Source organism: Gossypium raimondii, chromosome 5 (genome assembly GCF_025698545.1).
Source record: "Gossypium raimondii isolate GPD5lz chromosome 5, ASM2569854v1, whole genome shotgun sequence".
NCBI classification, from domain to species: Eukaryota; Viridiplantae; Streptophyta; class Magnoliopsida; order Malvales; family Malvaceae; genus Gossypium; species Gossypium raimondii.
In genome coordinates, this window is record NC_068569.1 from 11,480,508 (window position 1) to 11,506,555 (window position 26,048).

General features: G+C 32.3%; 3 protein-coding genes across 7 annotated transcripts; 2 read left to right on the forward strand and 1 right to left on the reverse strand.

The window, feature by feature from the left end:
* The first annotated feature begins 8,905 nt into the window (after positions 1–8,905).
* Positions 8,906–11,743, forward strand: LOC105769437 (trihelix transcription factor ASR3). 4 transcript variants are annotated; one of them, XM_012590068.2, is made up of 2 exons: positions 8,906–9,912; positions 10,295–11,743. In XM_012590068.2, exons 1-2 carry the CDS (start codon positions 9,213–9,215, stop codon positions 10,618–10,620), a joined length of 1,026 nt encoding a protein of 341 aa, XP_012445522.1. In that variant the 5' UTR covers positions 8,906–9,212; the 3' UTR covers positions 10,621–11,743. The 4 variants fall into 4 exon arrangements, with proteins under 4 accessions (XP_012445522.1, XP_012445523.1, XP_012445524.1 ...); XM_012590069.2 differs by having other exon boundaries at positions 8,907–9,912; positions 10,266–10,560; XM_012590070.2 differs by having other exon boundaries at positions 8,907–9,908; positions 10,271–10,560.
* A 1,722-nt stretch (positions 11,744–13,465) lies between these two features.
* On the forward strand, positions 13,466–16,186 carry LOC105769440 (ras-related protein RABF2b). The gene is made up of 7 exons (XM_052631588.1): positions 13,466–13,833; positions 14,463–14,540; positions 14,636–14,803; positions 15,136–15,184; positions 15,344–15,421; positions 15,679–15,768; positions 15,858–16,186. Exons 1-7 carry the CDS (start codon positions 13,795–13,797, stop codon positions 15,956–15,958), a joined length of 603 nt encoding a protein of 200 aa, XP_052487548.1. The 5' UTR covers positions 13,466–13,794; the 3' UTR covers positions 15,959–16,186.
* A 785-nt stretch (positions 16,187–16,971) lies between these two features.
* On the reverse strand, positions 16,972–20,609 carry LOC105769439 (uncharacterized). Of its 2 annotated transcripts, none has more exons than XM_012590071.2 (9): positions 20,324–20,599; positions 19,604–19,818; positions 19,291–19,379; positions 19,057–19,195; positions 18,606–18,680; positions 18,117–18,238; positions 17,969–18,044; positions 17,628–17,687; positions 16,972–17,303 (listed from the first exon to the last, which is right to left on the reverse strand). In XM_012590071.2, exons 2-9 carry the CDS (start codon positions 19,742–19,744, stop codon positions 17,145–17,147), a joined length of 861 nt encoding a protein of 286 aa, XP_012445525.1. In that variant the 5' UTR covers positions 19,745–19,818; positions 20,324–20,599; the 3' UTR covers positions 16,972–17,144. The 2 variants fall into 2 exon arrangements, with proteins under 2 accessions (XP_012445525.1, XP_012445528.1); XM_012590074.2 differs by having other exon boundaries at positions 17,159–17,303; positions 17,628–17,701; positions 20,324–20,609.
* Between the last annotated feature and the right edge of the window lie 5,439 nt (positions 20,610–26,048).

Consider the following 26,048-nt stretch of genomic DNA (forward strand, 5'->3'; position numbering starts at 1 on the left):
CATAATTCTCTATACACTTAAATTTTAAAAAAATACTTAAAACATGATTGAACTCATGTTGTGTTTATTGTTACAATAGAGTCAATGTTAACTAAATTTAAACTTAAATGACATTTATTATTATTTTTAAAATCTTTAAATTAATTGAATTTTCATAAATATAAATCAAAATCATGTAATTTTAAACTAATTTTTAGAATTTTTGTTTAAATGTTTTTACGAAATTATTGACGTGGTAAATATATCTATTATTTTAAAATTGTAGAATTTTTATTTTTAATTTATATTTTAGAATTTTGAAAACCATTAATTGAATGTGAAAATATTGATTGTATTTGTTGAATTTTTAAAATTAAATTAAATTTGAATTAACAAAATAAAAATATCAGTGATTAAATTTATTATTATATTATATCACGACAATATTTCATTTAATGATTAACCATATTTTAAGGATAGGATGATTAAAATACGAAATTGATTAAATTAATATCAATAAAATTTTGCAACTAAAACGAGGATGAATATATCAGCAGTTTACTTTGTAATTAATTCTGCTTTTATTGTTATTGCTTGTGGTCAACTATGGTGTCCTACCATTGAGTCAATGAATATCCTTTCAAGTTCATTTATTGGGGCTCTACTTGGTCTACTACCTTACAAAACAAACCTCAGATGAGAGTTGATAACTGTGTCGGCACGACAAATCTTCCATCCATTTTTGATATTTTATTCTAAACTAATCATATATTTTATTAATTATTATTTGATATAAAGTCACTCACTTCCCCAGAGCTTATTACTATTATTAAAAGACCTTGATTATTAGATGTTGGGGTTCGGCCGTTTAGCGGGAGTGTCCAATTAAAGCCTAATTCCCAATGGCGGTAAAAGCGTCTGATAGTCATAGTGGTACTTTTCACGATAGGTTTCTTTCTTGGGTTCAACCTTTACCTCTTTTGGATAAAATACAATCTTTTTGACTGGTAAAAGTTTTCATTATAAATTAAAACAAATTATTCGTGGTTAGTTTAACTATTCAAGATTCAAGATTTAATATTTATATATTTTTATTTTTAATCAATAGCCTTTTTTACTTAAAAATAATTTATTAGATTTTTCCCCAAGAAATGGAAATTAACATTTTCCTTTCATATTAAGAATGACCATAATTTTCGTCCTATTTCAATTTTGGTGTGTGACACAAGGGCATGCAATTGAATATTGAGCCAATCCGAAAAGGACACCCCTTGCACCGTTGGAGAAAAGGGAAAGCATAAATAAATAAAAACAATTACATCCCTTTGGGTAGGGTAGGTATAGAAAAGGGAATTTCAAATTAATGTACAAGAAACAAATTCAAAGCAAGAGGGTCCCATATCATTAGAACTAATTAAAACCCTTTTTCATTTTTAGTTTCCCAAATAACTTCCACTATATCACGTTGATGCTACCTTTTTTTTTCTCTCCTTATAATTTATGTGAAAAACAGGTGGTCTGAGTAAAACACGTTATACAAGGCAAAGCTAGTAAGGTGGAGACTAGGGTTGTTGTCTGTTACCACAATGTCAAAAGTCTAAGGTTGCCAAAAAGTCATATATAAAAAAGAAGAAATAGGTTTAATAATGATGATAAGATCAGATGAGCTGATTTGGTACAATGTTTTGGACTCTAAAATTTCCTTTTATTTCTAGTCTCTTTGCATATTTGGACACCGAATTTTTCTGTTTCGATTCACAATCCTATCTACCAACTAGTTTCTGGTTTAGTGATTTGATACCATATATTTGTGTTTCGCCCAAGGATGCTTTCCCAAACCAAAAATGGAATTTGACTTGGGTGTTTAAGGAATGTTAGGTTGTGTCGTCACTTTCACCGAATATTTAAAAGATGGGATTTTTCCAAATCCATGCCATTTTCAATTGTTATGCTTTTTTGCTTCTTTCTTTCGTATTCATGATAACAAACATACTTAGATAAATATCCTGTAAGAATCCCTTGCTTATTTTTGAATATACCCTCTGATCCATTTTAGCATATCAGGCTTGATTTTTGCATGATTGAGAACACCTAACACCCTGCATTTTCAAACTTCAAATTATTCATATTATTTCTACCTTCTTTTGGGATGTTTCCAAATTAAGTTAATGCAAATAACCTTTGTTTTATCCCATAAAAGAAGTTTTATTATTAACAATTAATTTAGCAAAAACTCCATACATTAATTAACACAGAAATTATTTAATATATTCTTCATGGAGTATTTTTACTCTACCAAATGATTCGGATTAAGAATGCGACAAAAGTTACATTTATTTATATTTATATTTTTTATTACACCTTATAATATACTTGTTAAACCCTAATTTATTTGTGGAGTATATAAAATAATTTTCCTAATTAATAAATGAAATATAGAGTGCAATAAATGTATTAAACATGTTTAGTATACTATGGTAGGATGTTAGGTTTTAGATGAAAATATATGCCTTGACACTGCACTTAGGTAGAACTTTCTCTCTCTCTCTCTTTTTGAGAAAAAAACATTATTTATTATAGAAAATCTTAATGTTAATATGATTTTAAATAAAATAAATGTATCGATTTTATTTTGTTGAATAAAATTATGATGCTTTATTTCTTATTAGATATTTATCTAACACAGATTTAAATCATATTATTTTATTTTCACTTTTAATATTGTACAAAAATATATATTATGATGCTTCATCAATTGCTAAAACAAGGTCGACAAAACATTCTAGTAGCTACATTAGTTGAAATTACTGTTGGTTGTGTAAGAAACTGTGAATCTAGTGATGCACTTTGAGTAAGGTCAAAACTACAATTCTTGCAATAAATCATAGATATTGTGATAAAACTTCTCAAATTATTTACTTTTTGGGTCTTCCATTTGGTGTAAAGGTTTATGATTGTGACGATGGCAATACATATAATTCCAAAATGTAGGCAACAGTAAATTAACAACATCTACTGTGAGCGTTAATTATTAAATTTTTTAGATGTTACCGGTAATTTTCAATGAAAACAAAGGTCAATGCACTGACTTGAATGAGTCAAGATAAAAAAAAATTGCAAGGAAAAAGAATTATATGATGTGGACTATAAAGGATGATACATAATTTACCTTACTAGAGGCAAATAAATAAATGAATAATCATAACGGGCACAGAATTACTGTAATAGTTTTCTTAGGAAAAAAATAGGATTGAATTAACGTCAGTGAAATTTTTGGTTCAATCCTATCTTTTTGAGACATCCACATGCAAACCAGAATGATGAAATGATTTGTATGTGAATTCAAGCCGTGAAAAATACGTGAAAGTAAGACTAACTTAATCAATAATAGATTCAATTATACTAATTAATAATATTTTTAGAAATGAAAAAATAGTAGCAGTTGAAAAAGAGAAAGAGATCAATTACAAAATATCATCACAAGGCCATAATGTAAAATCTGGCCACCAATCCTTATTTGAGCAGCAAGTATATCTTGAAACACGTGAGAGCTATAAGGAAATTTCTTCATTTATCTACCTCGAAACTTGTTGAATTTTCACTCTCTGATAATTTTTATAAAGTTTTTGAATATTTAGAATCAAATTCTTGGAGATGTGATTAAAATACTCTTTCTCCCAGGAGGAAGAAAAATAATTGATTTCAATGGTAAGATCCTCCCTGGAGCTCCACATGAAGAAAGTCAAAATATTTTTATTTATATATTGATGATATTGACCTTTGAAGGCTCTAATTAACATTTAGTAATAAAACCCCAAATTCATTGGAATATAATAATTAAGATTTACATTATCAAAGTTGAAAACTTTGATGATCTCACATCATTTGGGAGGGAATAAATTTTTTTTTGAGGTGCCTTGATTCTTAAGCAAAATCTTTTAGGTCCAAATTCCAGTAATCCACTAATCAAAAGTAATTAAGGGCCTTTATTTTTAATGTTTTAACCGACATAATGTTTATAATTTAAAGACAAAATTATGATACGATAAGATTGCTTTGCATGCCTTGGAACACTACTTTTTTTAACTCATTGTCGACTCATCAATACATAAATATACACACATACACATGTACTTCATGCCATGGTTTCATAAAGTTTATCTTTATATCTTATATTAACAAATTTTGTATTTATTCAGGTTACATTAGACGCAAATACGTGGATAAAAAAAAATTACTCTTGTCCAAAATTTCATAACAAGCTCGTCCAAATTGATGTATAGAGGAACCGAGAACTCAATCCTCTAATCATGAATCACATATATACCTGTGCTTTCAAATAACATGACCCGATATTTCAATTTTTATAAAATATTCTAATCCCTTACATTATCATCTCTCTACCTTTGTCTTTAAGTGTGTAATAGTTTATGTCTACATGATAATTCTGTCTTGCTTTTTGTTTTGTATTGGGATATCGTGGCGTGCACCGTGCACGTGCAGTACAATGAATATATTATTTTAATTATCAATGGTATTTATGAAGCCGAGGGAAAGGTTAGAGCGAGAAAAATGGACAAATAGAATTGTTGATAGTTTTTCTTTCTTTCTTTTGTGCACCTTGGGACAATCTTTAATCATTGTTGTCGATCAGCCTTAATCACTCTTTTTCTCTTTTGAACTACAATTTTGATGTTTATATATGTATACTCCTTTTATCTTTCTTGACCAAAGTTACAAAGGAAGTGAAGTGAGGGTCTATCTTTAATGGGAGTATGCTATAGAGACTTGAAATTAAAGCTCATATTTGTATCGTAATTTAAATGAAATTCGTTATATATTATTTAATGAGAATGATATCCTCACTATGTTTTTAAAATTAATATAAAAACGAGATTTAATTTGAATGATAAATTTGAGGATTTGAAAACCTTTTAAATTTTATTATTGTTTGTATTTTTCTATATGTATTTTGGATTTAAATTGATTTTTATATATTTTGTACAAAATGTAAAAACACTTTTATATTGTAATATTTGCTACTTTGCAAAAAGTTATGGTTTTTTTATTATTAATTTTCAATCGAGTTAGTGTCTAGTTGACTCTTGACATTAACTTATCGACAATTAAGCATAATATAAATATTCATATTCTATTTGTTTAATTTTATTGATATAAATTTTAACATATTAATAATTTATGAAATTAAATTTTACATACACGTATGGAGTTTTAATAATTTTCTTATGTAATTATATACTATGCGACCATAAAAATTACCTATACTATAAATTAAGGGTTGATTGAGTTGATGTAACCTAATAACCGAGACCAAACTCAACTAAAAATTACCAAATATCCATTCATTTTATAAAACAACAAATATTATTTCGAGAAATTTTTATATTTGATAAATTTAAAGAAAAATACATGCATATAAATGTAAATAATAACATTTGAACCCCAAACATTAAAATCATCTTAACTTTATCATTTCACGCCTTTTAATTTTCATAACAATTTTTTAAATATATTATGTAAATGTTTTCACCTGCTGTTTCTATAAACTAGTAAGTATTTAAAGTGGAAAATAGTGAACCCCACCTCTCACTCCCATCCTCTTCATCTTTTAACTTGTTGAAGCAAAGTATATTTGGGTTGATTTCTTTTGGTGGGGGAATTATTTTCCTTATCAAATGTGGGATTCTTTTTACAGGAAATTGATTAGTACTTAGGAAGTGCAAATTGCAAAAGAGCCACAAATCTATCAAAGTTTTTTTGGATTAAGCAAAAAGACGATGTTTTGGAATAAAGAAGAAAAGACATCTCTTAGAAGATCCTTTATATGAAAATACTAAAACCATGGTTGGGGGGCCCCTCTTCAACCTTTACTGCCTTGCACTGGTTGGTACATAGAAAACATAAGCATGCATGGCCAACAAGAAAAATCATGCTTCTTGTCACAAAAGAAAACCCATCAAAGAGAGTGGCAGAAAATGGCTTATTACATCTTCCAAATGAACATATATATGCTGTTCGGTGATTCGGTCCCTTACTCATCTCTTCTTTACTTATTTTATTCCATTTTTGTCTCAAAGAGAATCCCATGATCATCTCCCGGATACAATTTTTCAGTTTTGGTTAATATCTTATTTCTATTATTAAATTCCATAACCTAATATCTTTATATAATAACCAAAACTTAGCCCTACAAAGTAACTTACCCATCGACTTCCCAATATGGGTTCTGATTTTGGGTAGTAGAGGAGAGGACCAGCTGCTGAGAGCAGTAAATAAAGCCACTCAATTGCAGGTTTTGGTTTCCGTGGAAGTTTAGGATTCTTGGTAAAAAAGTAAAGAGGGAAGAGGACAAAGATTGTTGTTTGAACAAAAAGCGGTTTCCACGTTTTCATACGCGCGTGTGTTGTTCAAGAGATTGAGTTACTACTAAGGATAAATTTGAAAAAATTTGGATTTTTATTTGATTTAATTTTCATAAATTATTAATGTAATTATACAAAAATAAATATAGTTATCTAATATAAAAATCAATTGATGTATTTATTTTTATAAATGTGAACAATTAAATTAAAATTAAAATTTTATATATACCTTTTAACCGCTTAGAATACATTTCAATTTTTTATTGCTTACTTTGGTTTCTTATGTTATTGTACGTAGAAAGGCTTTTAAGCCTTGATGGGCTAAAGAACAAGGCTTGAACTATTTCCTCAATCTCTTCGAGTATATATATTTATTAATTTATACAAAAGAAGTAGATGCACGTCAATCATTTAGCATCAATAATTTGTGCAAATTTCAAGTCTATTGACGCATATTCAAGACTTGAATTTTGTGTGCAAATTCATCATATATATCTCTTTTTGGGTGGTGTTGATACAAAACCGACTTCTGCCTGTAATGTAGAAGGGTTTAGTCCAAAAACTAAGCCCATTTAGATTTGGATCCACCTTCTAATATTAATTGTTTTATTCCAGAGTAAAATTCAAGGCCTTCCTCGGGCAAGCAAAATATCTTTAATCAAGTTCAAACCCAATTTACAAATCCACTTTAATATATAATTTGAAATTAAATCAGTGTTATATTAATAATTGAAAATAAAAATTTAATGCATAAAATCATACAAAATCAAAAATTATACATAGTATTAAGTATTGCACTAAAATTTATGTATAATTTTGTAATTTATCCTAAATATAAATTACCTTAAAGAATCGGGGAAAATAGATTTAATTGGTTCAACCTCCACCTTTTGTCTATACAATTCTATAAAATTTCCATAAAACTGTTTTTTCCCCATCAAATGAACTTTCATGAAGCGAAACATGATTTCAAAATTTTCCATCAGTAAAATTTGGGTTTTTCACCTGTATAATATTAAAAAAAAATACTGAAATGACATGTTCCAAAATTTATGTACCAAAATGGTACATTCAAAGGTGTGAAGGGTGGTGCATAGGCGGCACCACCCTAGTATTTTGACAACATTCTGTTAAAAAATAATAATATTTTAGTAGTGGTGCCAAAGTGATAGACGCCAACACTTGGGGTTATAGGGGTATGGTGCCTATTTGATAGGCGGCACTGGTGGTGCTATCTGATAGGCGACACCAGTGGTATTTTCCCCCTTCCCCCATCTGGCTTAATTAATAAAAATAAATAATTTAAATATGATAATTATTTAATACATTAATGGTGACTTTTTTTAATTCTACCATTTATTTTAAAATTATATTTAAAAAATTTAAAAATAATAAAACATGTGAAAAAATATCATTAAAAATTTTCACATAATTACTCATTTGGATACATAATTCTCTGCTTACAAACTAAAAAAAAAAAGTGGTGCCACCTATCACTTTGGCACCACTACTAAAATATTAATAATATTATTTTTTAACAGAATGCTGTCAGAACCACCCTTCACCCATTTGAATCTACCATTTTGATACATAATTTTTGGAACATAACAGTTTAATATTTTATTTTATTTTATATTATACAAGTAAAATTTCAATTTATATGTATCATACAAAAAAGACAAATCAATTTTAAAAAAGAACAACGAAAAACAAGAAAAAGAAATGAGCCACACAAAGCTCAAAAAATGTATATCCCAGTAAGAGAAAAGAGAGAAAAGTGAAAACAGCTTAGAAAGGACACTAGTTGCTGGTAAAAGTTAAACATTGAAGAAAGGTTTTCAGAAGAATCTAGTGAACAGTTTCGTTTTTCCTTTAAAATTAGAGTGTACATATAAATTAATAGGAAATAAAGAAAAAAATGTTCTTCTTCTGCACGTGTGCGTGTAAAAAGTATATGTCTAAACAATATAGTCCTTTATTGCAATAAATGGTGCTTTATTAATGGAATTGTTGTGAATATTCAAGTGTATGTCGATATTTTCTTTCTCATATAAATATATATTATCATTTCATCACTGTAGGGAGTCCCACAATAACTTTGATTTTGATGGCCTCTACCCTTTATCATGCATAACATAAGATTATTTGCTGCTCTCTTTTGTTTCACATCACAGCCATCAGACTGATTTTAAGTTGTACCACAACATTTATCAGCAATCAAATTCTTTTTGTAAAAGAATTGGTTGGTTTGAATTTGATGATGCCCTCAAAGTTGACCATAGTTTTAAGATGAAGACCAAAGTAATGTGGTATGCTATGGTGGTGTCTTGCATTTGACTATTTGAGACTAACACAAGAAAGGATTTTTTCTTTTTTACTTAAACAAATTTTGTCACAATTTATAATTATATATTTTTTATCATTATAATATTAAAGGAGACATGCGAGATAGTTTAAATTCGTATAGTTTAAGTATCAAATGAAAGTTTTAATCACTGTTTTAGACAGCAGGCAGTGAGTATATCATTTTACCTATGTTCATTGAATCACTGATCTTTAGCTTTTGGTAGTACTTAACAGATTCCTTTGCGTCAATTAGCAATCTTTGTGATATTTGACCACTTTGTTACCCAACATCAAATCAACCCCCCAAAAAGAGAGCAAAAGAAAGACAAACAGTGTTCACTGTACAGTGATCGGTATTAGATTAGACCCCCCTTTGGGCCAAGTTTCGTTCTTTTTCAAGTTTTTCTTCTAAAAAGAGTTCATGTTGCTCCCTTTTGTTAAGCATTACATGAAGCTCCAGTTTCTCACTTCTTTCTCCCTTCTGTTTTAGTTAAGGGTGTTTGCATGAAGTTGGTGATGGCTGATCAAGGTGGTGACAATATTGTGACGAGGGAATACAGGAAAGGGAACTGGACGGTCAACGAAACAATGGTATTGATTGAGGCAAAGAAGATGGATGATGAGAGAAGAATGAAGAGAAGTGGAGACATTGAAGGGAGGGGCAAACCAACAGAGCTGAGATGGAAATGGGTGGAAGATTATTGTTGGAGGAAAGGGTGTTTGAGGAGCCAAAACCAGTGCAATGACAAGTGGGATAATCTCATGAGGGACTACAAGAAAGTGAGAGAGTACCAAAGGAGAATAGCTGAGAGAGGGGAAGGGACTCACAGCAATGAAGGTTCTTCTTATTGGGAGATGGAGAAGAATGAAAGAAAAGTAAAGAATTTGCCTAGTAACATGTTGCGCCTGATATATGAGCGTTTGGAGGAGGTGGTGGAGAAGAAAGGAGATCAAACTGCGGTAGCTGCTGGTGGCTCAGGTCTCATTCCCAACATACCTTATGTTATGGATAGACCAATTACCAGTGTAGAAACTTCATTGCCTCCTCTATTGCAACACCAGCTATTAGCTCCTATTCCAGCTGCAATTCCATTAACTCTACCAGCACCGCCACAGCTGCCGCCGCCACCAATAGCTGCTGCTGCTGCTGCACCACTAGTACAACCATCTCCCCTTTCATATGCTCAGCCGTTGCCCACAGTAGGTACTCTCTCTCTCTCTCTCTCTCTCTCTCTCTCTCTCTCTATTGCCACTACATTAAGGGTTGCTTTGAATTTGCTACATAGTAAGCTCGAGGGATTTATGCACTTGCTAAAATTTTGATATTCCATGATAGAGACTAGTGTTTATGATGAATTGATGATGCACTGATTAAATATGCGTTTTGATAGCATCCATTTTTGTGCTTCAATGTTCTCGGAAGCGGTTGAGAGTTGGCAGATTTCGTCACAAATAATTGATATATAGCCTTCGTGTGTCATAAATTTTCAGATGATATTGATTGATTTCATTGGTTCCATATCTTTCTTTTTTTAATGGTTTGGAGATGTGTGATAGCTCAGATTCTGATACAAGTGAGTATTCAGACACGCCAGCAAAGAGAAGGAAGAGAGGAACTGGTAATGGGGAAGGCAGCAGTGGGGGCACAGCAAGTGCAAACAACTCAAATGAAGTGGGCACTGCAATCTCTAAAAGTGCTTCCATTATAGCAGAAGCCATCCAGGCCAGTGAGGAGAGAGAGGAGAGAAGACATAAGGATCTTGTTAGTTTGCATGAGAGGAGACTAAAGATGGAGGAATCCAAGACAGAGATGGACAAAAGAGGGCTTGATGGCCTGGTTGATGCCATTAACAAGCTTGCTAATTCCATCCTTGCTTTAGCTACCCACAAGAAACAGTCAGCTCCCAAGTGAAGTGGGTATATATCCTCTTCTTGATTTAAAAGAAAAAAAAAGAGAGAGAAGGGAAAATACTACCATTAATATCCAAGAGGACTGAGGGAGAGGTTAATTAATTAATCACATTAATCGGTGGTTGTTTATACTAATCGTGACCTATATTTTATGTTGCACTCACTCTGATTGATCATTCTAATTATGCCTTAAAAATTATCTTTATCTTATGTCATTTCAAGTGTTTAAACTTTCATATTTTATGTTTAAACACAAACTAGGGTTGGTTGGTTGTAAACTAGTAATACTACCAAAAGTGAAATATAAGCAACATTGTCTCTGGGTTTATATCTTCAAGGAAATTATACTGTATACATACAATGATACACAGTTGTAGAGAGAAAAAATGATTATATTCTTCATCCAATATATCCGTAAGTATTTCGTAAGTGCTTGACATCTAGATTGTCAGACAACCTTTATTTTTTCCTTTGAAAAAAAAATGCAAAGGGGAGATTCATGACAGATATGGGTAGAAAAGCACTACTCTCCCTTGCTTAATGAACTCTCTCGAGCAAAGCAAATGCTTTCAGAGTTCACATAATTTGTGAAAGAGGGGTAGGAGTGTGAGTCACACATGCCACGGAGGGGGAGTGTGGGAGGAGCTGCTCATGCGTATCATTAATGAGGTAGAAAATGTGAGAGAAATGTGTAGCAATGAGCATTACTTCTCTGGTACTACTCAAAGGCGACCGGTCAATGGATGTCTGAGAGACCCGAGAGGGATGTCAGGTATTGATAGATTTACAGAAATGCCATTATGGTGGCCATTATTGGAGCTAGTCTCGTATTCTCTTGAGAAGGCTGTGGCAAAAGTTGGGCCTTTCTTCCTTATTCCTTCCTTTCTCTTTATTTTCCACTGAGAGAGAGAATTCAGAAATGGAAGGAAGTGGGCACTGTTGGCTAATTTGGTAGGCTTGCTTGTAATCTTTCTTCTGACAAAAGCGTGTGTGCCTACTAAAGTTTGCCTTTTCTCCTTCATACAGATACAGTGTTATGATAGAGAGAGCCTGCCCGGATACATGTACACATGTATGTATATACATTGCAAATTAATGGCTATTATTTCTCAGCTTTTCTTTCCTTTTGCCTGTGTTATCATCACTCAAATTACTAAAGTTCACAATTTCTCTGGTTCTTTTGGTAGAACGGTACTGCTGCTACATTAGTTCACTCCTTAAACTTAACCTGACCTTAGATGATTCATCAGTCTTTAAAAAAAGAAACATTTAACAGGTCTTGAGTTTGTATTTTTATATAAATTCTCTTTGTATTTACCCTCTTTATACCCAAGAAACAATATATATATGTTGAGGTTGATATTCAGAATTCAAAGTTAGAGGGGTAGTTGGGGTTGCCGACTTAGCAAACCCCAGTATGTAATAGTGGTTGCACAGTGGACATTTGATTAAAAAGCAATTAGTTGGCGGTGGCAGGGGAGGAGGACCCCATTCATGCCCCCAGCATGAATTCCAATTGTTAAAGAAAAAAATTTAATACCAGAACCATACAGGAATCTTTAAAAAATAAAAATAAAAATCTGCTTGCTTCTTCTTTGATCTGAAGCCAAAAAATAAGAAATAAAAGCTTTGGTTCTGATCTGACAGAATAAGATTTCTTGTCTTAAGATAAAGTCAAAAAGTCTTTCTATTTAGACCCTCTAGATTTGTGCACCGATTTCTTCAATCAAATTACCATATATATATAATAATCCTATTAAATTAATTTTTTAATTTTTATTGTATATTAAATCGAAATTTATATAAAATCAGCAATCCTTGAAAATTTATTTTCTTGGTAATGAGATTAAAGCCCAAACAAGCCTAGAAGTTCCAAAACTGGATTCACAGAGCTCAATCTTGTTAGGAGTCCATTCAGTAATGGATCCTAATCGTGGGCTTTTAACGTTTCAATTATTGCTTTTTTATATAAAATTCTAATGTTTAAACACATAATATTTTAATTCAATTATATGCATTTAAAAGTGAATACATACATTTATTTTTATATTAAATTAATATAATTTTTTTATATGTAATATATTAACATAAAATGGTGTTAAATCGATAATTTTATTTATAATTTATAAAAATTAAATCAAACTAAAATTCCAAATATATAAAATTAAACAAAAACAAAATTAATATACAACATTACACATTATAATTTTAATATTTATCTCTATGTCTAAAGCTATATACCAATGAAATACTTTAAAAATATTGTAAGATGAACTAATATATTATTAGTTAAGATTATCATCATATATATTAATAGGGGTGAGTATTCAGTTGAGTCAAATTGAATCGAGTTAAAAATATTGAGTTAGTCGAGTTGACGAATTCTATTCTAGCAACCGAATTCAATTTGAAAATTTTTCAAATTGAGTCAAAAAGTTCAGAGTCAAGTCGAGTCGAGTTAATGAATCCTATTATTTAATTAGTAGACGAAGTACAATATTATATAACTACATATACAATATAATAGTTTTGCCTTTTAACTTAAGAGGTAAACATTTATCAAAACGACGTAATTTTGCCTTTTAACCTAATGGTTTTGATTTTAACTTTGTAAATATTTATCAAAACGATGTAATTTTACTTTTTTTTTAATTGATTTTCAAATAACTCTGAATTGTATAATTTATATTCAAATTAAACAGAAAAATTTAATTTTTATTTAAGTAAATCCGAATAACTCAATTAACTTCAACTATTTAATCTAAAATTCAAAATTTTTATCCATTTTTCTGGAGTTTAATTAAAAACTATTAACAGGGAAATGAAAGAAAAAATTTCAAAAGGTGTCTTGTTGTGTTAAGCACTCTTTAAAAACAAGAATAAGGCAGGTGAAGGAAAAATAAAAAGGGAAATTCAAGAGGGAAGAAAAGTTAAAATTGCAATCAATTTCGAGTTTGGTAATCGGGATCAGGGTGTCTTTAGAAATTAAAGAGAGTTTGATTTGGTTTTGAGGGTGGAGGCTTAAGGAGGATCCTTCCTTTTACTTTTATCGTTTGGCTTTTGTCAGCCACTCTTTTCTTGTTCTTGTTCGTCAACGCCTCCAACACATATTACTTCATCAATATTTTCTTCATCTGATTTTGATCGGAGCATCAGTCTGATTAGAAGGGATCTCATGGCCACCACTGGAAACAAGAACATCAATGCTAAATTAGTCGGTTTCTCTCTCTCTCTCTCTAAACCCTCTTTTTGCTTTCAGGAGTAGTTTCTTTTTCTTTTTAAAGTTAATACTAGTATTTTTTGCTCTGGTTCTTTCTTAGATGCTGAATTCTAATCTGGGTCTTGATGAATTGTGGATCATACTTGATTTTTATGTGAATTGTGATATGGGTTTGGCTTATTTTTGCAAAATACTGTTTTGATTTTGGTTTTTTCAGAGCCGATCAAATCCCATGCAAGGGTCAATTGTTTGTCCTTTTGATCTGTATCTATGCTTCTGATTTAGATTGGTTTAGTTTAGCAAGCACGAAAACTTAGTACATATCTTCTCAAATCTGCAATTTAGGTTTTGTTAAGATTTTGACTGTGTCTGACTTTCGAGGATATGCTTATTTTTGCCTAATTTCTTTGGGATTAACTGTTTTTCAGATTATATATGTCTGTTTCTATATGCATGTATGATGTAAATGGTTCATATTTTCATATGCGATGATGCATCCAAACATGTCGAGAATTTGAGTACCAAATTATATATCCGAAAGTTAAATTACGTCTTTTGTTTGAACTTTGAAGTGGTGTTTTTTTTATTATATATTAGCTATTAATGTGCATTTTATTCTTCAGGTTCTACTTGGGGATGTTGGAGCTGGAAAGTCTAGTCTTGTTTTGCGCTTCGTTAAAGGGCAATTTGTTGAATTTCAGGTCGGTGCTGTTATGGATTGTTGCGAGTTAGAACCTTATTAATTAAAAATTCAGTTGGGAGTATTAGCTTGATAATTTGTCTTATAATGATGTAGGAATCAACCATAGGTGCAGCTTTTTTCTCCCAAACATTGGCTGTGAATGATGCAACTGTGAAGTTTGAGATTTGGGATACAGCTGGTCAAGAGAGGTACCATAGCTTGGCACCAATGTATTACAGAGGAGCTGCGGCTGCTATCATTGTGTATGATATTACAAATCAAGTAAGTTTCTGATGCCTAACCAATGTCTTCTCTGTTTGTTTTTGTCTTTTACACACTAAGCTACGTATTGCTCTAATCGTGACACTGGGAGCTGAAGCACGTAGTTGAGGTCACACTTAGTTAAATTCCATAAACATTTATGGTCTCAAGGCATGCTTTCTTGGAATCTATTTTAATGGTGTTTCCAACATCAAGTTTTACTTGGGTTATGTTCAGTTGACGTCTCAATCAAAGATTACTTGTTGAATATTTTGTTTGTCGAATATTAGTAGAGATGTGGGATGACATATGGTGTCCGAAAGATTTGTAATGGCATTCATCGTATCTTGCAGGCATCATTTGAGAGAGCCAAAAAATGGGTCCAAGAACTTCAAGCACAAGGTATCATTATCTATTCCTTGAAGGCATCATTGTTGATTATCAATGGACCTTGTTTATTGTTGTTATTTTTTTTATCCTCATGACATGTTAATTTAAGTGGCCAAGTAATTTATTTCTAATTTTTAATGTTGAATTTAGTCTTTTTGTTTTCCTCTGAAGGCAATCCTGGTATGGTAATGGCACTTGCTGGGAACAAAGTTGATTTACTAGATGCAAGGAAGGTGGCAGCAGAGGCAAGTTATCAGTTCTTACTACATATCTCTTTACCTCAAAATATAAACATAATATTACTGTTAATTGGTAATTCTGAGCATGATTTTGAGGGTAGAATGACTTTTAGGATAATTATAATTTTGATTTTTTGACATTTCAAAACAACTCTTTCTCCATTTGAGATGGTAAACGTTCTAATGGATTCATTGTTCAATTTTGTTTCGGCTTCAATGCACATGCTTGTCAATTTGACTTCTTATTCTCATTGGCGACTCAGGAAGCACAAACTTATGCTCAGGAGAATGGTCTTTTCTTCAAGGAAACATCTGCAAAGACAGCATCCAATGTCAATGAGATTTTCTACGAAATAGGTGTTCTATTTGTTTCTTTGTTAAGTTTCCAATGAGAATGCTGTATTTCTTTTACAAACTGGCATTTGACTGATTTTTATTTCATGCAGCCAAAAGATTACCTCGAGTGCAGCCAGCACAAAATCCTGCTGGAATGGTTCTCATGGATAGACCTGCAGAACGGAGTGCTAGTGCCACTTGTTGCTCTTAGGCATTGGACGGTTTCCTTCCTGTATCTTCTAAGTAGCTTACGAATACTTCTGCGGTCGAAGTTTTATCTTCCATACTTTGCCATGTTTATGTGCTATTCATTATGGGTTGTACATGGATGCTTGTTATCTAGACCTGATGATATCTACCAGTCAATTGTGTTAATGATTGATTATTCTTGTATATTAAAGTTCGATAATGGTATTATGTTTCACTTCCATGGTTACAACCTAAATGTTCAAATAAAATGCCATTCCCTCTATCAAAATGGTTGCTCGGGTAGGGTTCATTATCAGCAGTCTGTATTGCTTGATCACAAGATGCTGAATTCTCAGCTTGTTAGTGTTAAGGGGGTGTTTGGTTTGAGAAATTTTAAAGTTTTGGTGGTAATCTTAAAATTTGAAACTAAAGAATCACATTCTCATCTTTGGATTTCAAAGAAGGTAATCACATTACCAATAGTACAAAGATTTTTCCTAGAATACTCATTTTACGACAAAAGGGTGAATTCTTGTGACAGTTCTAATTTAACGGTTGGAGGTTATTTTTCTTCACTTACTATTTTTTCGTAGTTTAAAGTTCTTCTTTCCCTATACTCATGGTGCTAACGTGCTAAATAATTTTATATTTTGATGATATCCGAAATAGTGGGTTTTTGGCTCATTCGTTTTGCATTTAGTGAAGGATGCTATCACATCTGCTGTCTGTTTTTGTTATAGTGTAGCTGGTGCTAGCCATGCTTTAGGAGTTGCAGAAGCTTCAACATGCTAAAGCCTAAACTTTCCTCCCAATTAATACAAAGCATTATAAATCACTCCTTCAGTTGATTGTTTTGTTCGATCAATGCTGTCTCAATTATAACGTAGGCATGCGTTAAAAGATTTAAAGCTTGACCAGTTTATATCTGTTCTAAGACATTATGATGATTCGTTAGGCCTAGTTTTGAGTATTAAAAGTTGGTACGTTATATATAATCATATATTCGAAAGTTTAGCTGTTGCCAGAACTAAATAATTGCAGTTTCCAAAAAAATATTTGATTAAATGAAACAGTATATTCAGTTGGGATCCATTTACAACAATTCCATCTCCAACTCCAAAAATTCAAATCAGACAATTTTCTTGGTACTTAAGTTCTTTTATACATTGCACAAGTGGGAAAAATACACAAAGAAGAACGACTGAACATTAATTTTCACTGTCTAATTCCTTTGTCCATGATCGCCTCTTCGCTAAAGTCTTCGCTAGACCTTTAATGATCTTCCCGAACCACATCAAGTTCAAGATGCCTAATGCAGACGGCACACCAAAAACCAAGACGAAACCAAAGGCATGCATCTTGATCACCTACTGAGTCACTCAAAGTTAGAACAGGTACTTACCAAAATACTTGCAGGAAAGCAATGAGTGAACAGTTTGCATTTCGGCCATGGAATTTCTAAGGAGTTAGGGTGTACATGACCAGTCAACAATAATAATAGCAACTTATAGAATATACTCAGAAGTGGGTGAATTTCATGTTGAAAAGGAGACAGTCATGAAACTTGGAACTCATCAATCACTAAGTAATCAAATAGCACCTTGCAAACACCCTCTTTGGCTGAAAATATTAGTTAATTACAGCAACAAAAATATTTAATTGAAGCTTAAAAACCAGGGAGGTGAAATTACCTGATCATAATGTAGGTACACATGGTAGAACATGTAGCCAAACAGAAGAACTCTCGCAATCTGCGATCCAGAACCTACTTCAGTTTATAGAAAAGGTTAAAGTTCAAGGTACTTCTAAAAATGAAGAACATCAACAAAAGAAAATCAAAACCAAGGAGCTTCTGCGATCTATATGCAACATCATCAAAGAAGCTTATAACTTAAGAAGAAACTCCAGCCAGCTCGTTTTGATGGCCATTCATGTCTAATCAATCATCTATTTTATGACACATACTTTTGTGGGGTGAAATTTAACAATGCGTGTTAATTTATAATGGAAACTTCAGAAGAGTTGAGCTTACCAGCCAGCCAATAAAGATGACAACACCATTAATTAGATATGCAGTGGACCTTTTCATACCAGCTGTATCAAGATACCTTCAACCACAGAAACATTAGATGGTTTAAAATGAAAGTTTCGGCAAACAATCCTAATTGCATAGAACTTACCATCTCAAATGGATCTCTGGGGTTGTCACCTCAGATATAAGAACCATGTATGTATACAGCTGAGCTTCTCCAGTAAACATTGAATATGCCACTGCAGTTCCAGAAAGGAGGTGATGGATGACCTGCAAAAGATGATAAGGTTACCAGTTAAAAATATTCAACTCTATCCACCGTAAGTCAAAGTTATTCCAATAATTTAACTGAACTGAATTGAATCCTCTGACCTAGAAGCATAACAACCCTATGCTAGCATGCTTTCTGTTGCATTTTTAGTTACTGAACCAAATAGATTTGTCATAAGTTGAATTGTGTGAGGAAACAACACAGTTTTTAAAGATACAGTTTAAAAGGATATTGGAGCTTGTCATTCAAATTCTAAGGGTCAGTAGCAACAGTTGGATAGTTACTTTTGTTCCTTACAACAGTAACAAGATAGACAAATAAATAAAGTGTATGCCAGAGTGCATTTCGAGTAGAAAATATACGAACATATTCTATTCCACCTAAAGCGGGATATTGCCATAAAGTCATAGCAAGATCTGAGAAGAAGTATCCAAGAGAAACCTGCAAAATATAACAAATATTTTAGAAGTCCTAGGATTTATGACCAAAGTTGGAATTCAATATCCGATAAAAGGGTCAAAGGAGCTGCTAAGAACTACAAAGGACGATAATGACTTCAATCCAAAAGGAGAAAATGATTAAAAAGAAAACTTGTTCAAAGAAACAAAATCAGTTTTAAGACTAATGAATGAGCTGAAAACACAGAGGCATTAAAAGGCATATATAGGGCATAGTGTTACTGTGATGCCTCATTAAATAAGGATAGAAAAGAACATGGTTCCAAGTTCACAGTTGAGAATCTATACCCAACAGATAATTTGCCCACAAGATACATGGTTGGACAACTTAAAGATCATATAAGAAGGTTAGAACATACCCCTAATCCAAAAGTAGAGAGTTGTGAGCTCCGGAAGACCATAAGACCCGTAAGATGTGGGTCAGAAAAGAGGTCTGACCAGAAAACGAAGTACAATGACAAAGCAGAAACAAAAATGGCATGAGTTGTAGAGATGCCACTGCCAAAAATATGTGAATAACCAATGAGAGAATGAACATGATTACAGAACCAAAAAAAAGAGAAGGAAAAAACTAGAGCATGCGCTACACTAACCGATTGTTCCAATCTACTCGTTGAATTTTAGTAAGACTAGGGTAAGTCTTGATGTAAAAGCTGCTGATTAAGTCAGTCAGATCATAGACCTAAGGGATGAGGGAACATGTAAACAGAATTTCAATAGAATCCAAGGGAAAAGCAGCCATGTAATTACATAAAAACATCAAATCAGATATGAGTTAATTTAAAATATGTAAAATTCATTCCTGCAAGATTCATTAAAGGGTATAAGGAAACATCCTGCCATAGGATTCAATGATCCTGAATTAAAAAGTTAAAACATATTGACAAGGGGAAAGATTCAGCATACCACTTTGCAAGCAAGAATGCCACCGAGGATGGAAGTATAAGGAGCGAAAGGATCAGCTAATAAGTAGTTCTTAACCAACATCTGAGCCTGATTTTTGTAAGACTTTATTGCCATAGTTGTCTGTTTAGGCACTGCTGCCATATATTACAATCTCAATATCACCTTAGTAGAAAGAGTACCTTCTCCTAGTTTTGTCCCTCCTCCATTCATCAATTCTATAACAAATACAAAAAATGGCAGTCAAGAAAAGAAAAGCTTCAATCGTGTCAAATTTAGAATAGAAGGTAATAAAGAAACATGGATATGGAGGAAGTTTCCACATTTTGATGCTACAACCAACCATACGATCTCACAAGCAAACACTAAAAGAGGTGAGTAATCAAAGCAGTTACCAACATCCATCTTAATCCAAGAAATATCAGATGTAAAAATATTCTCCATTTACAGATAACTTCAATTCAATCATGTTGAAACAAACAAGAAACCAGCCAAAACTATGAAAGTTTGATCAAAATGAAGAAAGCAAATAATAAATGTTTGACTAAATACAAAAAACATTTCCATTTCAGAAAAGCAAATGTAAATACAATGCAAAAGGCATTAAAATTATAAGAAATCCATGAGGAAAACACAAATAAATTGGCATGAAAAGTAACACAAGGCAATCAAAGGCAATACAATAGAAGGGAAGAAGCTGAGGAATGTGATAACTGTGGTTACCATAAGCACGTTCTACATATTTGAAGAAGCAACCGTGAGGTTGAAACAAAATGCAGCTGGATGTTTAAAGGGGAAAAGGAAAAAAATAATTGAAAGAGAAACCTAAAACCAGGGACCAGAAGGGTTCTTGAAGTAAAACCAAGGCCAATCAATGCAATGCCCCAGACCCAGAAAGGAGAAAACTTTTAAGACAAAAATAAGGAGAAAATGCGAATGGGCACATGACAAACATGGGAAATAAAAAAACGTAAAAAATAAAGACAATAGGAAATCAATGCAAAAAAGAAATGGCCATGACATGAAAACAAATGCTTTTCAATTAATGCAAAAAGGAACGAAATAAAAAGAAAGGGAAATCAAATCCAATCATAATTTGGATACCAATAACAAAAGTGTAGCACCGACCTTAAAGTTTAATCAATGTTGGGAGAGTACTTTGAATCTCCAACTCCTACCAACAGAATAAATGAATGATTTTAATGAATAAAACCAAAATCAAATAAGGTATAATAACAATAATGAAATAAAGTTGATTTCTGGATACTTGGGGTGATGGGATTGAAAGATGAATTTTTGGGTGTGTTAGTTTATCCTTTGAAAGATCAAAGCTTGGGGGTGGAGATGAGATGTGATAAAAAAAATGGTAAACGTGTGACACTTGTTTTTCTTTTTTAGGATTTTGTTGGAAATTGGATTTTACTTTCATAAATTATGATTTCATGTTGGTTCATAAGCGTGTAAATACTAGTGATAAATTTAGCATTGCCATTGCTATTGGATTTCAAATTTACATTATCATCAAATTTAGGCTTTTATAGAATCTGATTTTTTTTCTGTTTTACAAAAAGAGTTAGTTACTTAAATATTTTTTAAAATATTAAAATTCAATTCAAAGTTATTGAATATCAATATCTAAAAATATTACATAAAGGAATTGGTTTAATCAAGTTTCCTATGAGTTTGACTTGAGTTGAAACCAGATCATATAATTGCCTCATTTGTGATAGTGGGTCATGCCCATGATCATGAGGTTAATTTGAAAAAAAAAATGCTGCCTTTAGACAAAAAGTTTGTCAATCTTCAATGAACTATTAATCATGAGTTTGATTTTTTCATGACCTGTTATTCTTGTTGTATCCAATTTCTCTTGATTGCAAGTATAAATCGTAAATAAACCAATCATTTTAGCCCCAAGGCTTCCAACCAGTTTGTACGGCAGTTGGGCAAAGAGCCATTGCAAATGGAATTGAGAGTGTGTAATACGTGGGTTTGGCAAAGGAAAAAGGAAAATCATATTTAAAATAATAAAATCTCTATAAATTTTGACCCATACTCAAAAACTTGTTTTTATTAATTTGATTCGATTTTGATTAGTAAATAAAAAAAATTTAAAGGAATCTAATTTTGACCAACATCAGTCGGTCCAATCCCAGTATTCTCTAGATCCTTGTCTTGTTGTAGCATTCCCTCAATAGTTGGCGAGGGTTGCTCGAACAGGCGCATCGTTGAACCTATTGTTCTTCCAATATTGGCCATGCGTCCGAACATGATAAAAAAGCACTTGCCATCCTCTCTTACAAAGAGCTTAAATCTATTGCACTTCAGTGATGTTACTGGCACCTCCATGTTTGTCCCTTAGGAGTTTTATCAGCAATGCATTGTCACTCTCAGCCACCATTCGACATAAACCCATATTCCAAACTATTTGAAGACCTTCCAACAATGAGCGAGCTTCTGCCTGAAATACCGAAGTAGCTTTTAATCTCTGAGCATAACCAATAATCCATTCAGCTTTAGAATCTCTTAGTACTCCTCCAATTGCTAAAAACTCTGTGGCATTATTCATGGTAGTATTCGAATTAAGCTTTATCCAACCCTCTCTAGGGGGTTGCCACGACTCATACGTAGTCGGAGTCAAGTTTCAGACATCTCAAGTCCGCTAAGGAACGGGCCCATGACAAGCTTGTTGCTGACAACTCTTTGATGCTATTGTGGCTTCCAGTAAAAACGAATTCATTCCTATTTTTTCTTATAACATCCAGTTAATGATTGAAAATAAAGCGCTCCAGTTGGCTCCTTTATCACTATTCCACCAATGTTGCTCAGGTTCCAAATCAGCCACTGCTCAACCTACAAAGAGAAGAAGATCTCATTGGACTCATTCGGCATGATAGACATCCAAACACTCCTCGGAAAGCTACAATCCTGTAACACGTGGATGTTGGTCTCCATTGCTCCACCATACCACATACAATGGTCATCATCTGCTATGTTTCTTCTTAATCTTTTAGCATTTGTGCCCCGGAATGACAAGCCAACGGAATTGTTTTACTCGCTGAGGGATGTCACACTTCCAAATTAAATCCCAGCCTGCAATTTTCGCTCCCCCATTGGTCCCTGCTACTGCCTTGTACGTATCCGATTCTGAAAAAGCTCCGTGTTGTGACCACCTCCATATAAGGGTGTCCTTGCCTGCTTCATTCGACGGGGCCACGACAGTCCCCATTTTTTGAATGATTTTCCTTGGTAGGAATGGTCGCAATTTGTGCCACGACCACACCCTAAAGGTTCAACCATGTCTCTAACATAAGTGTCTTCCCTTAAAGGTTCGTTGCCAATATACCAGTTTTTCAATGGCCCAACACCTCCCAGCCAAGAATCATTCCAAAGATTCACCATTTTACCATTCCTTGTAGACCACATAAGCCCAAGGAGAAAATCGTTACAAAGTTTCGCCAAGGATTGCCAGAAATAAGAACAAGAGCTTCTATGGATCGAGAGTGGAGCGATGCACATTACATTGTGATCAAGTATTTGAACCCAAAAAGCTTCTCTTTTTGAAATAAGCGAAAAACCAGCCTTCAGTAGCAGTACTTTATTTTGTTCACGAAGATTTTGAAACCCCAGACCACCATGCTTCAAGGTCAACAACATTTATCCCAACTCACCAAAGTTGGCCTTCTAGTCTCGGAGATAGATCCTCAAATGAAAGTGCGAACAAGTTTCTCAATCTCATTACAGATTGCCACCAGCATGAGAGTCGAGCTCATATAAGGTAATTAAGGATAGCGAGTAAGACCACCTTAGCAAGAGTAACTCTTCTTGCTAAGGAGAGTTTCCTAGCATCCCACACGTTGAGCTTCTTCCGAACCTTCTTTACAATAAACTGAAAAGTACCCGAAATAACCCGGCCATGAAGAAGTGGGCTGCCTAAATACTTTCTGAAGTCATCCACCCTTGCAAACCCTAGCTTCAAGCTAATATCATGGGATGTTTTTCAAGAGAACGATTTGAGTTTCAGGAGCACTCAGTTTGTAACCTAAGAAAGCTCAAAACTTTTGCAAACTATCCTTGTAAGTCTGATTTAAAAAATAAAATAAAATCAATCGCAAAGAATAAGTGTGAGATGCCCAGTCCATGGTGAGAAAGTTTAATAGGCTCCCAAACATTGTTCGTATAACTGTCTATTCAATTAGGTGTCTCGGTCCATTCGCAACACAAAAAAATATGACAAGAGTGGATCCCTTTGACAGAGTTGAAACAAATGTTTTAGTGACTTCACCATTCCAAAGGAATTGCATAATGCAAGTCGAGATATAATGCATTATAACCTAAACAAAAGGAAGTGAAATCTCACATCGAAGTGTCCTTAATATGATCCTGTCCAACTCGATTGTAAGCTTCTCCAAATCCACTTTTATTGGGATCCAACTTTTATCTCCCTTGCAAGTCCGCATTGTATGCATCACCTCCTGCGCTATCACAATATTGTCAGTTATATGGCACCCAAAAACTTGTTTGATTAGGCCTGATGAGTTTATTCATTATTTGGCCAAGTAAGATTTGTAATAGTTTTCGTGATGATTTTATACAAGACATTCTACAAATTGATTGGGTGAAATTATGCTATGCATTTAGATCGAGTGACTTTAGGCATAAATATCGACAAAATTCGATTGATTTCTCCATCTATACTATCAGCACTCTGGGAGCTTTGAGGGGGCGGAGTCATATCAAAAAGAGCATTTTGAACTTTTTCTAAAGAGACAAAAATCATAAGTGTCATTGTGTCTTATTAACTTTTTAAAAAGTTAACATTTGAAGCTTATTCAACCCGAATACCTTTAAATAGAAGGATAAATATGCTTCAATACACTCGAATCCACGTCCCCTGCATAGGCAACAATGTTGATATCAACCGAGCTAGGACTCAATTGATCAAAGTGACCCGGACTTATATATACTAAGTATTTTTAAAAAATAATAATAAAAGTAAAACGTATAGCCTAAATTATTAATTTGTTTTAATATTTAACTTATAGATTGTACTTACATTTATTAAAATAATTTTTTTTCCTTTTACATGTAAAAAAAGTAAAAGCATCAACTACATCAACAAGAAAAGATTAGGATTCAAGTAATTTTTCTTATCAATTAATTTATATTTAATTATAAACAATAATTAATATTTTAATAATTCAACCGTTTAATTTATTGCTCCATTCATATAAATCATGTATATCAAGTTTGACATAAATTAAAAATTTCTAACTAATTGTTTCAAATAAAAAGATCTTTAGACAATTAAATATATATATATATATATATTAATATAGATAAAATTTTAAAAATTATTTTAGTTTTCCAGCTATGTAAATGTCTGCATTATATATAAAATAAACCCACTTATAATAATTTAGTTTTACACACTTTCCTAAGGATTTGTATTTATTAATATTTTAGCAACTTATCTATTGAATTTAGTTGTACGTACCATTGAACTTCTCCTGCATATGAAATTTCAAATAGATAAAATAAATATTTTACAACGATCAAATAATTAAATATTTTAATTTCAAATAATATAATATTAAATAATACATGAAATATGATAATTAAATAATTAAAGTATCAACTTTACAAATGATTACGAAAGCATGTGAATTACTTAATTTTTATACCAATCTAACATATATATACTTCGCTGCTAAAAGACTAAAGATTCTAGCTAGCAAATTTGGTTTGTCAATACACTTGAATAAGTAGCAGAAAATGCCAAAAGAAAACTGTACTGCAATTATTATTTTTTTCTTGTAGATTTCTTCATTTTGTAACCTTAATTTAGACTCATTCACTCAATTATTTCGAAAAATCAAAAACATGATTGACACTGATTTGCATTAAGATTTCAAAAGCTTTGTTGATGTGCCTGATATGCTACACTTTTCATCTTTCCATAAACTTTTTAGGTGACCTAATTATAGTTTTAAAAAACCCCTAACTCTAAATAAATGGATAAAATCTAGAAAAAAGAGGGAGAATAAACATAGAAAACAGCCGAGTTGGAATGAAATAAACAAAATGGCACTGAGAAATGAGAGGAGGAGAGAGACAATAAACAAAGTCCACAAAACGTTAAAAAATCATCCTACAATCCTAGCTATGGCAGAAGACACTTGCCCTTTCTTATTTTATTCAGATTCGTATTTCTTTTTTACAAAAAAGAAAACTCAAATTGACTGTGAAATTTCAAATATATAAAAAAATAGTATCAGACATATATTCATATTTTTTCCCCTTACAAGTTGTATAGATAGAAGAATGAAAATTTTCCTACAAGTTGCTATGGATAGACAAAATGATGTTCTTCTTTTTAACTTTATATAAAAAATTGATTATTATTGCATGGTTTGTTTTGGATAAACAAGAGTTAATAGAAAACATT